The sequence below is a fragment of the Theobroma cacao genome, chromosome 2, assembly GCF_000208745.1.
Source record: "Theobroma cacao cultivar B97-61/B2 chromosome 2, Criollo_cocoa_genome_V2, whole genome shotgun sequence".
Classification (NCBI taxonomy): Eukaryota; Viridiplantae; Streptophyta; class Magnoliopsida; order Malvales; family Malvaceae; genus Theobroma; species Theobroma cacao.
In genome coordinates, this window is record NC_030851.1 from 30,690,976 (window position 1) to 30,706,154 (window position 15,179).

General features: G+C 36.7%; 1 protein-coding gene across 1 annotated transcript; it reads left to right on the forward strand.

The window, feature by feature from the left end:
* LOC108660701 (probable serine/threonine-protein kinase RLCKVII) lies at positions 9,014–9,854 on the forward strand. The gene is made up of 4 exons (XM_018114965.1): positions 9,014–9,179; positions 9,273–9,413; positions 9,573–9,641; positions 9,739–9,854. The coding sequence occupies exons 1-4, from the start codon at positions 9,014–9,016 to the stop codon at positions 9,852–9,854; spliced, it is 492 nt and encodes a 163-aa protein (XP_017970454.1).

The window sequence follows — 15,179 nt, forward strand, 5'->3', positions numbered from 1 at the left end:
TTAAACTCCTCTTAGTATAATTTGTGGAGATTGTCAAATCAGGTTGTATTTGACAGCGTGGTTTTTGGTAATCCTAAGCAATTAATTATCAGGAGCAACAAACGGTTAGTTTATATATTTATTGTGAAAAACTATTTCATCATTGACCAGGCAAAAAGGTGCAGAAAATTATTTGTAATTTTTCCCAAATCATGCAATTAAAACCTCGATAATTAAAAGGGAAAATTCCTTATATAGGTCATATAAGCTGGACAAAGATCATATTCTATTCTATATGTGGTGGAGTAGCAGTAGACAGAGGTGCAAAGAACAAAAAGAGATATCATAATTTGAGACAGCGAAATATGGAAAAAAGCCCAAGTGACAGATGGAGACACCAAAAAGGTAACAACCAAGGGGTTGATGCTAATCTTCCAGGAAGGATCAGGCTCTCTCTGTCACAACAAAAACTGTGACAATGAGAGTAAGGAATCCAATCACCACAGATGGAGATACAAGGTTGCTCACATTCGGCGTTGGCGCTGGGGGCATGACCATGCCAGGCGGCATGTCCATTTCAGCACCTACAACAATGATCAATGTCGCAAAACAAGCAGCCGAAATGGTAGCTTTGATCAAAGAACCCATATTTGCAAATGAATTAGAGGATTGATTGAATGACTGATAGACGTAATTAGTTTGTCAATAATTTGCTTTTGTTGACTTCAATTAGCGTGAGAATATATAAGGGTGAAGGGGTGAGTAGTCCTGCAGGTTCGTTAAGGGCAAGGACTGTGGGTGCTTGGCAGCTGTTGTATAGCTTCAACGTACCGTTAAAATCTATTGCTCCTAATTTGTCTTCGACTTTTGAAGTTGTCCCGATGCTGCTAGAATTTGCAGCACAAGTCTAGCTGTTTTTTGTACATACCAAAGTAAATATAAGCCTTGACAAATTATATCCATATATATCTAAGGAGCTGCACAAAATGGAGCTTTATAAAATTAGAAAGAGAAAATTGTGAAAAATAACCCTCTTAATAAGGTCCCTTCAAAAATGATATTTACTATAATTTTAATTATTTTTAGATCATTTTTGACATGACTTGACAAAAATACCCTTTAAACCATTTAATCCAAATTAAGTGGTTCCGAGTTCTTTCTCCTCTCTCGCTATACAGATAAAAATTTCAAAATTAAATCTCGATCTAGGTATCTAGTCGTCTAGCTCTACAACACCATCAGGGTCTATATCTTGCCATCTAGCTCTCCAACGCCATCTAGGTCTATATCGCCATCCAATTTTCTCACCATCCCAAAGTGCAGAAATGACATCAAGGCATTTGTTATTGGTGCTTGGGTTTATTTTTTTATATTCATAGAACACAAAAGTTGATGGGTAAATTGTATGACTTTGGAAACTTAAATTTGCCTAGGAGTAGCAAAATCAATGAGTTTATAAGTGATGCATGAATATTTGTTAGGCATTGAGCCACTAGATATTAAGGTGTGTGACTTGATATTAGGCATTGCATGACTGATTATTAGGAATCATAACTTGTTTATTTGGTATTACGTGACTAAAATTAGATAATGTGGAACTAGATAGAAGGCATTGCGAGACTAGATTTTAAGAATTGCGTGAGTTGTGCATTGCATGATGAGGTTTTAGGAATTGCTTGACTAGTTTGTAGGTATTGCATGACTGGTTTTTAGTAATTGTGTTGTTTTATATAACTAATGCTGAAACTAAATATCCACTAATTCAGCCCCCTTAATAATAAATTCTGTAAAATTAGAAGGGAATTAGGAATGCTTAATAACCAATTCAGCCCTTTTAATTCCATTTATATTGGTGCAGAAAACCATCCACATTCAGCTGGCATAGAACTTTAAAATTCTCTTTAAAGCATGTAATGCATTGATTTATGAACTAACCATATTCTTAGAAAACAAGTCTAAAACCATTGAACACCCTTCCAATAGTCAACATTCATGCCTATAAATAAAGGGAGCCATTATCCATTTTAATCAAAATTATCTAAGGGAAAATCTCAAAATTCTCATGGCTTCCAAACGTTCTAGATACAAAACTAGAAAGGTGGTTGCTGCTAAAGAGGAAGATATCCCTGACAATGTTGTAGCATATTTGGTCAAGTTGATAGACCAAATTGAGAACATGGAAAAGGATATGTATGGGTTGATGGATAAGGTGCTACTTAGGATCGAAGTCCCGAAGATAGAAATTTTGGACAATAACAAGATTTTAGTTGAAATTTATGAAATAGTAGATGAGATTAGGAAGAAATGAACCATGGTTCATATGTTGTATCTCCTACTTTTTTTCAGCTAATGAATAAAAATATTGATTTATCACATATTTTCCATAAAATGAGTTATTGTTTTTAATTTCTATTATGTTGAATAACTTGTTTACTTACCCTAATTTCTTAATTTTCTATTTATATAAGAGAAGCAAAGGTATGATGACAAAAGTTGGAATATTATTTTATATATAGGCATTAAGTGAATGGATATTATGCATTATATGAATGGATATTAGGCATTGCATGTCTAGTTGTTATGTGTTTCATGACTGATTTTTATATATTGCATGACATAGGGCTAATGCGTGACTGGTTATTTTGGCATAGAGTGAGTGGATATTAGGCATTGCATGACTTATTATTAAGTATTGCGAGACTAGTTTATAGGCACTGCGTGAATTGTACAATGCATATCTTGTTTTGAGACATTTCTTGACTACTTTTTAGGCATTGTGTGACTGGTTGTTATGTATTCTGTGACTTGTAGTGATGTATTGTGTGACGTTGGGCCAATACGTGACTGGTTATTTTGGCATAACATGAGTGGATATTAGGCATTGAGTGACTTTTTATTAGGTATTGCGAGACTAGTGATACATGACTTGTGCAATGCATATCTTTTCTTGAGGCATTTCTTCACTAGTTTTTAAGTATTACATGAATGTGTATTAGACATTGCGAGACTGACTTTATGTTATTCTAAGACTTAGGCATTGCGTAATTGATTTTTATGCATTGAGAGGCAATTTTTGATAAATTGATTGACTATGACACTTATTTTTTATTAAATTTCAGCGGCTTACCAAATGTGAAGCTTATGATTACATATAGTAGTCATTGGGTCGATGACACTTACAAGGTTAGTGAGACACGAGTGAGGGGTGTTGGAAGTGATTTGTCATTTTCAAGCCTAGTGAAGCTGGTTGAAGAAGTTGTTAGGGTCAACTCTCATAATAATGAAATCAAGCTACATGCATTGCTTAATCATGCAATAAGGGTTTTGCGCGTAGTTATCAAGGACGATGAAGATGTAGTGAGTATTTTATGAGATGAGAGGGCAGTTGTTGTGTTTATAATAGTTAAGGCACGAAATGCAAATGATATTCCACATGAACATGGTGTCCAACATAATAATCACCTACAACAGAATGGTAATTATTCTAACATACCACACCATGCATTTCCTAACAAACAACAATGGCAATCACAATTGACGTATGCACATGAGTTTGAGCAGCCTAGTACACACATAAAGTGTCTGTAAATGACGTTTGCGTAATTTCGGTTGGAATGTGCATCGAACGAAATACTTAATATTTTACAACAAATGCAACCATGGCTCGAAAATGCAGTGGGTCTATTGCCATTCGTAAACAACACTATGATGGTTGTGAGTGATGACGATGCATCTGATCAGATTGAAGATGATGTTGAAGAGGAAGACATTACCTATTAGAACTATGAGTTGGAGGATGATTGTGAAGATGAATACATTGGTAGACATGATGACTGTTCAGAGGACAATAGGGGTGAGCATAAAGACATTCTAGATTGCAATCATGTAGATGGCAGTACAGAACATGCCACAACTATTATGTTAGAAGAGGTTCAGTGTAATAACCATGCCACAACTGTTGAATTAGAAGATGTTGAGTGCGCCGACCATATTTATGACAACCCCATCACACTTGAGAATGAGATTCATTCGCCTGATGACAGTGATCAAGATAAGGTAAATACAGGGGTATCTCGTCAATGGATTATTTCGAGGGTAGATATGATATCCTTCTAAATAATTGTGACTGAGGAGTCTAAATTAATGGACGACCACTTATACCTCGAAAATGTGTTTCCATCAAAAGGCCGAATTAAAACAAACTTTGAACATGTTGGCACTAAAAGAACATTTTGAGATTTGAGTTAAAAAGTCATGTCACGCTCGTTTAGAGGTTACTTGTAAAGATTAGGCATGCAAGTTTGCTTTTTGTGCAACAAAGTTGCCTGAGGGAGAATATTGGCAAGTTCGGACATTCCAAGAGGTACACACATGTATCGTTGATGGTTTGCAAGGTGGTACTAAACTGCAAGCGTGAGGTTAATTGGTGAGCTTATTTCCCTCATGCTACAAGGAAATAATGTAACCCTATTGAGACCTAAAGAAATAATGGAAGAGATGAATCGTAAGTGGGGATTGTAATGCCTATATGGTAAAGCATGGCAAGTGAAGGGGTATGAGAAGAGTCTTGATTTTGGTCCCCTAAAGGAGTCATTCCAGCTCTTTCTTTCGTATTTCCATATGTTAGAACATGAAAATCCTGGTATTGTCATAGCTGTTGCTACAGATGGGGAATATCAAATATTGTTTATGGGCGTTCGGGGCATGTATCCGAGGGTTCAGTGTTGTAATACTGCCTGTAGTTGCTATCGATGCCACACATCTAAAAGGCAGATTCAAGGGTATTTTGTTTGTTGCGGTATGTAAAGATGCGAATGATTAGATATATCCAGTTACATTTGGCATTGACCAAGTGCATGACGAAGAGTCTTAGTCGCAATTTCTTACCTAATTGCGTCATGCGATTTATTGTCTTGAAAATGCAATGTTCATTTCTGATCAGCATCTTGGCATTAAGAATGCAGTTGAGAAAATGTACCATGACACGTACCACGGTTTATGCAATTATCACTTAGGGAAAAATGTTAAAAATAGGTTCAAACGCAAAGATGTTGTTGTGATTTTCCCCTTGGCCGTCAACTGCTATAGGCTTGTCAATTTTAACAAACATATGAATAAGCTAAAACAGCTTTGCCAACATGCTTACATCCACCTTATGATATTACGCCCTGAGAGATGGGCACATGCACAGTCACCGGTAAGGCACTACAACTCATGACATCCAACATTACAAAGTGTATTAACTTGTGTCTGAGGTCGGCAAGAAAAATGCCAATAACCATCTTGATCGAGTGCATTAGAGTCAAGTTCCAACGTTGGTTCCATGACTGGCACAAGGAGGCATTGAATTTGACCATGCCCTTCAACCCTTAGGTTACAAATCTGTTGAACACACGGTTCAATGAAGCATGTCACTTTTTTCCACACAACCAATCGATCGAGTGGAGTTCCAAGTTATAGGCAGGACTAAAGACAGAGTCGTCAATCTGTCCACCAAGACGTGTTCATGTGGTGAGTTCCAAACCGATTTACTCCCTTACACATATATCATGGCGACGATAAGGTATGAATATTCATGTTTTTTTTTTTAATTTTTGTGCGTGATGAATTGAAATTTTAAATTGTTCGTCAATTGTGATTTCATTGTCTTGGCAGTAAGTGTAAACGTGCAGCCATTGAATTCTACTCGGACTATTACTAGACTCAGTCTTGGGTGAAGGGATATGCGGTTCCCATTCACCCGATTATGCATCCTAGTGTGTGGGATATCTCCCATGACGTTCAACAAATTGTCATTTTGCCATCAACTTGGCCAGGTCAAGTGAAAATGCCTAAAAGGAAAGGATTATATCAGTTGGGGAAGGCAATCGACAACTTAAATGTTCACAATGCCAAAGCTAAGGTCATTATAGAAAAAATTGTTAGACTCCATTTGCAGGTCCATCGACAAATTTGGAAACATCGTTTACTCGGTCTAGGGCTCAATGATGACGACGACGATGCCCCAAGGCATGTTCAATTTGTAGACAAACAGGGCACACACAAACAACTGTCCAATGCAAATTAGAAACTCTGAGAACGTATTAGGTGTCGTACTTGAAGATAGTGGCTCCTCAAACGTCAGTTGTTAGGGATTGTTTCCAACTTGCCATTGAGTTTTGCATTGAATAATACTATTTGAACTTGAGTTTGACCGAGTCGGGAAATGATACTCTAACATCTGACAACAACCAACATCAAGATGTATGCCTCTAAAGATAATATTGTAGGATCATCAAATGCATTGTACTCCTTCATAATTTGTTTATCTTTGTAAATAATTAAATTAAATTACAATATATTTCATATGGCATAAATTATAGGGGAAATTTGTTTTAGGATAGACATGATGGGTCAGTCTATCAACAAGGAAGTGAACTTTTGATATTCTTGACTTTTTTAGTGTGTCACATAGCTCAAAAATTGTAGATACATTTTATCATTGTATGCTTACTCATCACGATATTTTTAGCAAGAGACTTGGCTTGGTTGTGTAAGATGTAGTTAAGGATGTCAGTCACGCAATACGTAATTCTTTAAACACCATTAACTATCTTCAGAGTTGGATTACTATACATAATAGCCAGTCACGCAATTTCTAATAGGGGATCACATTATTTGAATGAGTAACGTGCTTAATATGGGGTCACACAATGCTTAATAAGGGGTCTCAAAATGCCTAAAATTGGGTCACTCAATGCATAAACAACGAATCACGCATAGCCTAATTCACCTGTCTCGTATGAAATCCAGTCACGCGATGCACTATCTGAAGTAATGATTGTTCCTTGGTTTAAAATTAAAAGGGAAAATTTGAAAGGTGAAAAATTTTTAGAAGTAGGAGGGGCGGGAAAGCCAAAATCAACCTTAAATCCTGGGCTAACGGGTTAACATCTCACACATCAAGACACAGCATACCCTAATCCCTAATATAGAAAAACCCTAACCCATAATTCAACGAAAATCTCTCAAACCTCTTTTTAGTTCTAAGTTCAACCCTTAAACCTGAACCCTCCTACATAATCGAAATCAATGGCCACATCTTGTCACACACCCAATGTCAATGACAAAGTCCACGAAATTAAACATTATGATGAATACTCTATTTTATGCTAGAAAAAGAAACGAAAACTAGCTCTTGAACTACCTGCTACATCAATCGATTTTTCCATTAAACAAGGTAATACTCTGTCTTGTTCTCACGATTTAGGAATAATGCACATGCTGTTAGGTATAGGGTAATAGAGAATGCTATCATATCGTGTGAAAAAGTGGTAGATTGGGAAAGCTTTAATGAATATGTAGACCTTGAGCATGACTTAAATATGTTTTTTGACATAGGTAAACTTAAGGGTTTAAGTACCTTTCCAAATATGGATATAGCTTGACTCCTGTTAGGGAATTTTACTCCAGCATACGCAACAGTAAAAATGAATTTGAAAATCCTCGTGATTTTAATCCATATGTTTTGAACGTGTTTTTGGAAGAAATAGAGTTTACAGTGCCTGCCTTCAATATTGGAAAGCTCTTGAAAATGGAGTATAAGGAAGGACATGACAGATTTCCCCCATTTTATGAGTTGTTCGGCATGTGGGCCATAGTGACCGAAAGAACAAAACCATTCATGACAAATTCATGTTCTGCTAGTCATTTACAATCTGCAAAAGCTAGGTTGGTACATAATTTTCTAGCATCCACATTACAAGAAATGTCACGACTCGGAACTCCCATCGAACCCATGACAACCGCCGCGACTTCTCGATAGACATTCATTACCCGAAATGTCAATCGAAACCTCGCAAGGCTTAACATCAGTTTTTCTCTCTTCCCCCGTGAGTATTAGTTGCTAAAATCATGTTTCGAGAGATTATAAACTATTTCCAATTCAAAACAATAGAAAAATAAATTTTTCCTCATAGGGGTATTTTGGTCATTTTTTCTCAAAAATCTCGAAATCTTCTAAAAATATAGTAAGCAAGTACAAAACACATAATTCATAATCAAAAATGAGTTTTAAAGTCTAAAATCTTCATTTAAAATGAAATTACGATTATTTGGATATAATAAGAAAATAAAAGAACTATTAAGTAAAATATTCTATTTTCTTATAAAACAATATTTATAGAATTATACGTAAATAATTTTTGTAGCATAAAAGCTAAATAAATTCATACATATTGTAATATAGTAAGTCAGAGTATTTAATTTAATTTACAATAACAAGTGGGCCCCCGAATAACCAAAAGTAAAGAGGACTGTGAACTTACAGTTTGAAGGAATGCAAATCCAAGGGTAGTCCTCGATGAACTCAGCTATCTACAGCCTAATCTGAACTTGAAATGGGTGGAAAGGAGAGTGGTGAGATTTTATAATCCTAGTGAGTAAATAAACATCATTCGAAATATCTAAAGTCAAGTAAAAGGAGACAATGAAAATATTTCATCTCAATATGTATTTCATAACATAAATATTCATTTCATTTAAATATTCAACATGGCTTATTAGTATCTTAAAAGCTTGGCCCCTACCAAAATCATTCTCGAGGATACCTTGGCCGAGGCATCTAACCGAGTCCGTCAAGGCTGTTAAAAATTTCGTATATACGTAAACAATTTATTAGTTTGAAAGACACAGCCATTCCTTGACGTTAGCGGAGTTCATCATCACGAGGTAGTTTGACGTGACGTGAATTATGTCCATACCTTAAGAGATACCTTACGCGCCTCTCCGACCGAGGTACATATATATATATATATATATATATATATATATATATATATATATATAGATTTCTGTTTGAAAATAAGGTTTGCCGGCAGGGAGATCAATCCTTTCCCATATTCCTCTGCCTGCCTCTTTTCAGTCAAGGAATATATTCAGAGCAGAAGGAAATTAAATAAAAGTCTTCCTGGATAATGAACCGATGGTAGAAATGGAGGTAATTTAATAAAATCTTGGGGTTTTGGTGTTGGGACATTTTACTTATTTATTTGCAATGGTCAAGAGATTTCGGTTGCTAGGGGGTTCTGAAACATCTGGTCATGCTCATAGTAATAAGCAAATGTGGGGAGTTCTCATCATTGCCATCATAGCAGTCTTAGTGGGATCCTCGTTGTTCTTCTTTTGCAGAAGAAAGCTTAGCCGAAGATGGAGCCGTAAAGGTTAGACTCAGACCTCTTGTGAGGATCAGCAGTTTGTTTCAAATGTCTGTCAGTTTTTGTAGGTTCTAACAACTTTCAGAATGTCAAAAACAGGAGGTCTGAAAGCTGAGAAATTAAGGTTGAGGCGTTTCCAGCTGGAGGAGCTGGAGAAGGCTACCAGGAATTTCAGTGCAGACTGTTTGTTGGGGTCTGGTGCGTTCGGGAATGTCTACAAAGGAATCTTTGAGGCTGAAGGTACGTTAGCAATCAAGAGAGCTCACGCCGAGTCATACCAAAGCGTTGAAGAATTCAGAAATGGTAAACCACCCTTAACTCTACATGCATAGTTTAATTTATCTTGATCCTGGAATCTGGATAATTGGTTAGTGTGTTTTTACTGGTTTCTTGAAACAGAAGTGAGGCTTCTTTCGACAGTCAATCATCCAAATCTCATAGGTTTGGTGGGGTTTTGTGAAGAACCTGGTACGCTAATTGCGCCCTCAAGTCATCCATGGATTAATCAATTTGTCTCTAAGTTAGTACTAAGAAAATCTAAGACAGGGAATATATTTTTTAACAGGACCAAAAGGTGCAAAAGTATTGGTTTATGAATACGTACCACATGGTTCATTACTTGAGTACATCATGGGTAAGTTCCCACTTGTTTCATGTCACAAAAACANAAAGCATGGGTAGTGTAAATCATAAGATAAAAGCACAAAATTTTACCTTTATTAGCTTAATGCCTTGAAATCCCGTACTTTTTCTTCAATTTTCCCACCTAGGTTTTGTTCTTTCTTTGTTCTTCTTCACTTCATGCTTTGGCCAGCCATAATGAAGAAAATAGGCTGATTTTTGCTGATTTTAAAGCTAAAAATATAAATGGATATAAACTTGACACATGTCACCATCCTATTGGTCCATTTTTTCAACTTAACAATTAAGCAATCTCTCTCCACCACTTAAATTGCCTTCAATTATCCATGATAATATTGAATAAAATCCATGTGCTGGACAAGTGTCGGGTGTGTAAAATTACAATTTTGCCCCTAAGGTGGAAAAATTACCATTTTACCCCTATGCTCCGAAAAATACCGGGATTACAATTTTTTTTCACTTCTCAACCTTAAATCATACTCCAATACTCAAATCATACTCCAATAAGTCAAATGGGGCTAAAAAATCTTTTCTAAAAATTCTCATTTTGTCCCTAAGTGGCAAATGACCATTTTGCCCCTAGATAGTGAAAATTTCGATTTCACTCCAAATTGATCCTCAAATTTCGAATTATCATTTTGAGTCATCCCCAGACTGTGAAGCTCTTAATTTCACCTTAAAATTCCTATTTGATCTAGTTCGAGGCTTAAATTAACTTTGTTGCACCTCTAGGTACAATACCTACTTTTATAAATTTTTCAGGACTCTCCTAGCATGCAATCATGCTATCATCACATGTATGTTATGATAAGTGTTTTATAAAGTCAGGCTTTACAGGGAAAGATCAGTCGTTTAAGACATGTTAACGTTGAGGGCTTGTGGATGATGGAATCAATTAAAACCCAATCGGGTGTAAATATTGCACAATATATGATCAGCAGAATGAAAGGAGTCACCTTACAGGATGAAACGACTCTACCATATGGAAACATCACATCAACTCTTGTTAAGAAGAAAGGGATTTGGAGTAATTGATATCTAGCTGATTGAAGCAGGCCTCGTAATCTCTTTGTTGGATGGCTCCTGGAAAAGGGATGTGAGATTGTTGTCGATGAGTTATTCAACTCTATCGAAGGCAGCCAATTTATCTTGCCTATGATACTTCATCCACTTGTCCATCTAGAGTTATTCTAGATCTTATTTCGAATGATGTGATATATAATATGCTTATGATAATTGATGAGAAACTCACTAACCAAACTGATATAATACATACATTGGAATTGAGGATACAGAATGTTGAGAATCTTCTAATGCAAAGAACAGATACAGCCGATCGGGCAATAGAAGCTTGACCAAAAGAAACAGATAGAGATGGGTTTTTTCGACAAGAATCTCAGAGAAAAATGAAGTCAGTTGTCATTGGTTCTAGCTGAGTCAAGCATAACAGATGAAGATTCACATTTTATGATGGACAAATTGTTAGGGATGAACAAATTGTTAACTGGTTTAAGGATACTGCAATTTGTTTGCTAAACAATTTGTGGTTTATTGGTTTTTTTTTTAGTATATGTGGTTTAACTTTCGCATGTTTACTCAAACTTCTGGTTGAGGGTTTAAGGTATTTAACTGGATATTATGTTATGATGCTTCTTGGGGTTGGGTTATGGTTTGATATTGTCCATCATAATTGCCTTACCCTACTCCAACGAACATGACACACAATAAGTGAGTCACGTAATGTCATGCTTGAAGCCATGCAATACCATATCAAATAGTTACACACTTCCATATCAAATAGTCACGCAATTCCATACAACTAGTCCTGCGATTTCATATCAAATAGTCACGCAATTCCATATCAACTAGTCACGCTATTCCATATCAAATAATCACGCGATTCCATATCAACAAGTCACGTGATTCATACACACCCTTCATGCAATGCATATGTCACATTATGACTACACCCCATTCACGCAATGCCATATCAACTTGTGACGTCCTCTCTATATCGACTAGTGCAGGCATTGTGTTACATGCCTATGTCACGCAATTCATATCAACATGTCACATAGTCTATAAAGTCACGAGGTTGGCATATACAACTCATGAACTCTGGCATGTAAATTGCGTAAAATACTAACAGAATTTAAGATAAAAATAAGAAAAAAACAATGTTGTTCTTAGACCCATTTGCTTATCACATCAATGAATACCGAATTGTTCTTATTGCCTTTCTCTTTGTTTAATGATATAAAAAATGATAGTTTGTAAATGATACAAAAAGAATAATTTGGAGATGATACACATCAATGTTACTTTACATATTAGGAAAAAGAATAAACAAATTAAAAAATTAACAAATCACACTATTTGCAAAAATCTCTAGGGTAAAACTTTTTCGAAGGCCATCCATGGCGTTTACCTTTAGGGTATGATCCTCCGAACCTATCAACCACTGCAACGAAGAGATAACCCAAACCACGCAACTGTGCGAATCTTGCTGTTTTAGGATTTCTACATTTAACTTATACCTCATTCATGTAAAAGGTCACTTTTGACAATGCAAGCTGACAAAATACCCGACCCGGTGGCGTGTAATGGGAAACAATTTTGTTAATGGATCCATTTGCTTATCATGCAAGCTAGACTTCATTGCATTTGTCTAACTGTACAATGAGTTAACTAACGTCATACTCCATTTCAGTAAGTTGATATGCACTACCACCTAGTGGCCATCGAAAATGCACGATACGAGAATTAAGTCAACCTTGTGCCATGGCAAACCCCACAGAGGACTCCCACCACTCGTATATTCAAGCACATGTTTTGGCAATACCATCTCAGTCGGCTTGAATGTCTTATCGATCGGGGGAGGTCGCATTTCTTTACTCAGACCTAGAAAAATAAGTTGTCAATTAAGTTACTTATAATAGCTAAATGCCATTAACTAATACACATCCCATACATTTTAATAATTACAACTCATTAAAATATATTTATATAGAAATAGCTGTTAACAATGCATAGTCTCTACTTGTAGAGTTGTAAATGGTGCTCATGCGCTCGTTTACACATGACGTTGATGCATGCGTCAATGTGTTGGTTATCTAACAACTCACTCAGCATCTCCAATTGCCAAAAAAATTAAGGCCTCCTACCCTTCAATGCTCAGAATGTTAACATTGCATATATATATAATACCCACGTCGAAAGGTCTATGGAATCAATAATTTTGAATCATTAACCCTAATATCGTGTACTATTATCAGTTTACCTAGCTTGCTTGTCTTTCATGAAAGACTCATATATGTCCTTCAAATCATCATTCACTCTACGTTGGACTAATAACGGGTTAACGTATGGGCTTTGAAGGTATTTGTCGACACACGTGCATCTTCGACTTGAGGTGGAAGTGTGGCTTCAAGAGAAAGTGTGATTTGATCATGCTTGAGGGCCTCTAATGGATTTGGGACACGAGTAGGATGCAAGAAAGTTGTAGTTGGACTACTCATAGGATGAAGTTCCTCTTCAACTTGAGGTGGAGGTGGAGCCTGAGGAGAATATGTGCTCTGACAATGCTAGGTGGCTTCTGGTGGAGTTGAGATAAGAGCAAGATGTAGGGAACTTGTAGTTGGACTATTAGTAGGATGATCTTTGATCGAGGTTGCGGGAAGTGAGCTTGGAGCCGATGCAATTGCCTGGTTTATGTTGTCTGCCTCGTTAAGATCAACCCTAGTACCGTTGCCCTTTTCGTTGAGCACATATCCTCTTCACCTATCAACCGATTCTACACAGTAAAAAAAATCAAACACATTAAAATAGTGTATACATCGTACATGTTATAACTCACACAATGAAAAAAGATAGAAGCTCATACCTCATAACGGTCGATCAATCGACTGACAATATGATCCTCCAACCCTTATAGTGATTGTTAGATATCCAAATGCATTGAATGCATCTACATCTGCATCACTCACTAGATCTCTAACTGCATTGCATGCATATGCATATACATGTCTCGCTCAACCTCCATCCGTAACGACTGCATCTACATTTGCATGTCCATCTGCATCTCCGTTTGCATTGACCATAGGTCTTTCTTCCATTGTGTCCGTATCCATTGCAACTTTTGCTTAAAGCTTGTAATTATTTGAGGATGCAGCGATGAGTTACGCCCCTGAGCATGAGGAGCATCATGAGAGGAAATAGTATAAGCAAAATGAGGAGTAGCATGAGAATTCACAACAAGAGCAGGAAGAGTAGTAGCATTATGAGAAACAAGAGAAGTAACATCGAAAGCAGCATGAGGAGAAGCAACATCAAGAGTACCATGAGGAGAAACAGCATCAAGAGTACCATGAAGAGAAACAGCATCAAGAGCAACATGAGGAATAGTAGATGGAGTAGCAAGAAAAATAGCATGAGGAGAAACATGAGCTTTAGCGCACCACGAGCCTCAGTAGTAGGGTTGACACAATGGAACATATTGTTGGCTTTCAGAGATATTAACATCAATGTCAGCCCAATATGCGGTCAACAACTCTTCTGCAATTAACTCCAAGGTCCCAACTGCGCACAACTGCACCAAAACATACATTGCCATTAGGTTGAACCTTAGCTACCCTATGACAAAAAAATAAAATTAGATAAAATAAAAATAATATGGCTTTTTTACTCACCTTGCCTTCTCTCTCCAAACATGCAATATTGACGTGGAAGCTTATAAGCCTCTCATCACAATGCTATTTCAGCATTCTTGGGCAAACCTATCCAGACTGGCACTGCCTTCCAAACAAGCTTCGGCTATCATGAATTGCTTCCAATGCCCAAAACTGCACATCAATTATAAAACATTTTACTCACCTCATAAAATCTTATGCAAAAAGAATAATGAAAAATATTAAGGTATGACACACTACTTGAAATGCCCATGTAAATCTGTAGAGGTGGTAACATTTCTTCTTTACTACTCCTATCGTTGGAGATTCAAAACCTTTCATTAAGTAATCGACGGTCAAACTCCAAACGTATGTGCCCCATAAGAATGCATTTTAGTCATCGATATTCTCAACCAGCAACAACAACCACAGAATCACTGATTATTTGTAGTCTTGATCGAATAAAACATTGCTTGCGATTAAGACATGGGCCATCTTGGTTGTGTCTCCATTTTGCTGAAACAACCTTCCCTTAAATGTCTCTAAAACTTGTCGTATCTTCACCTCATTGCCTAGTCCCCAATATCGCTAATGAATTCCTCCCAAGATGGCGTCGTAGGGATTGACAATAAGTATCAACAAGGTACCAAACTTCAGTCCTGTCATTAGGCACAACTCCTTCTTAGAGAACTAGGCC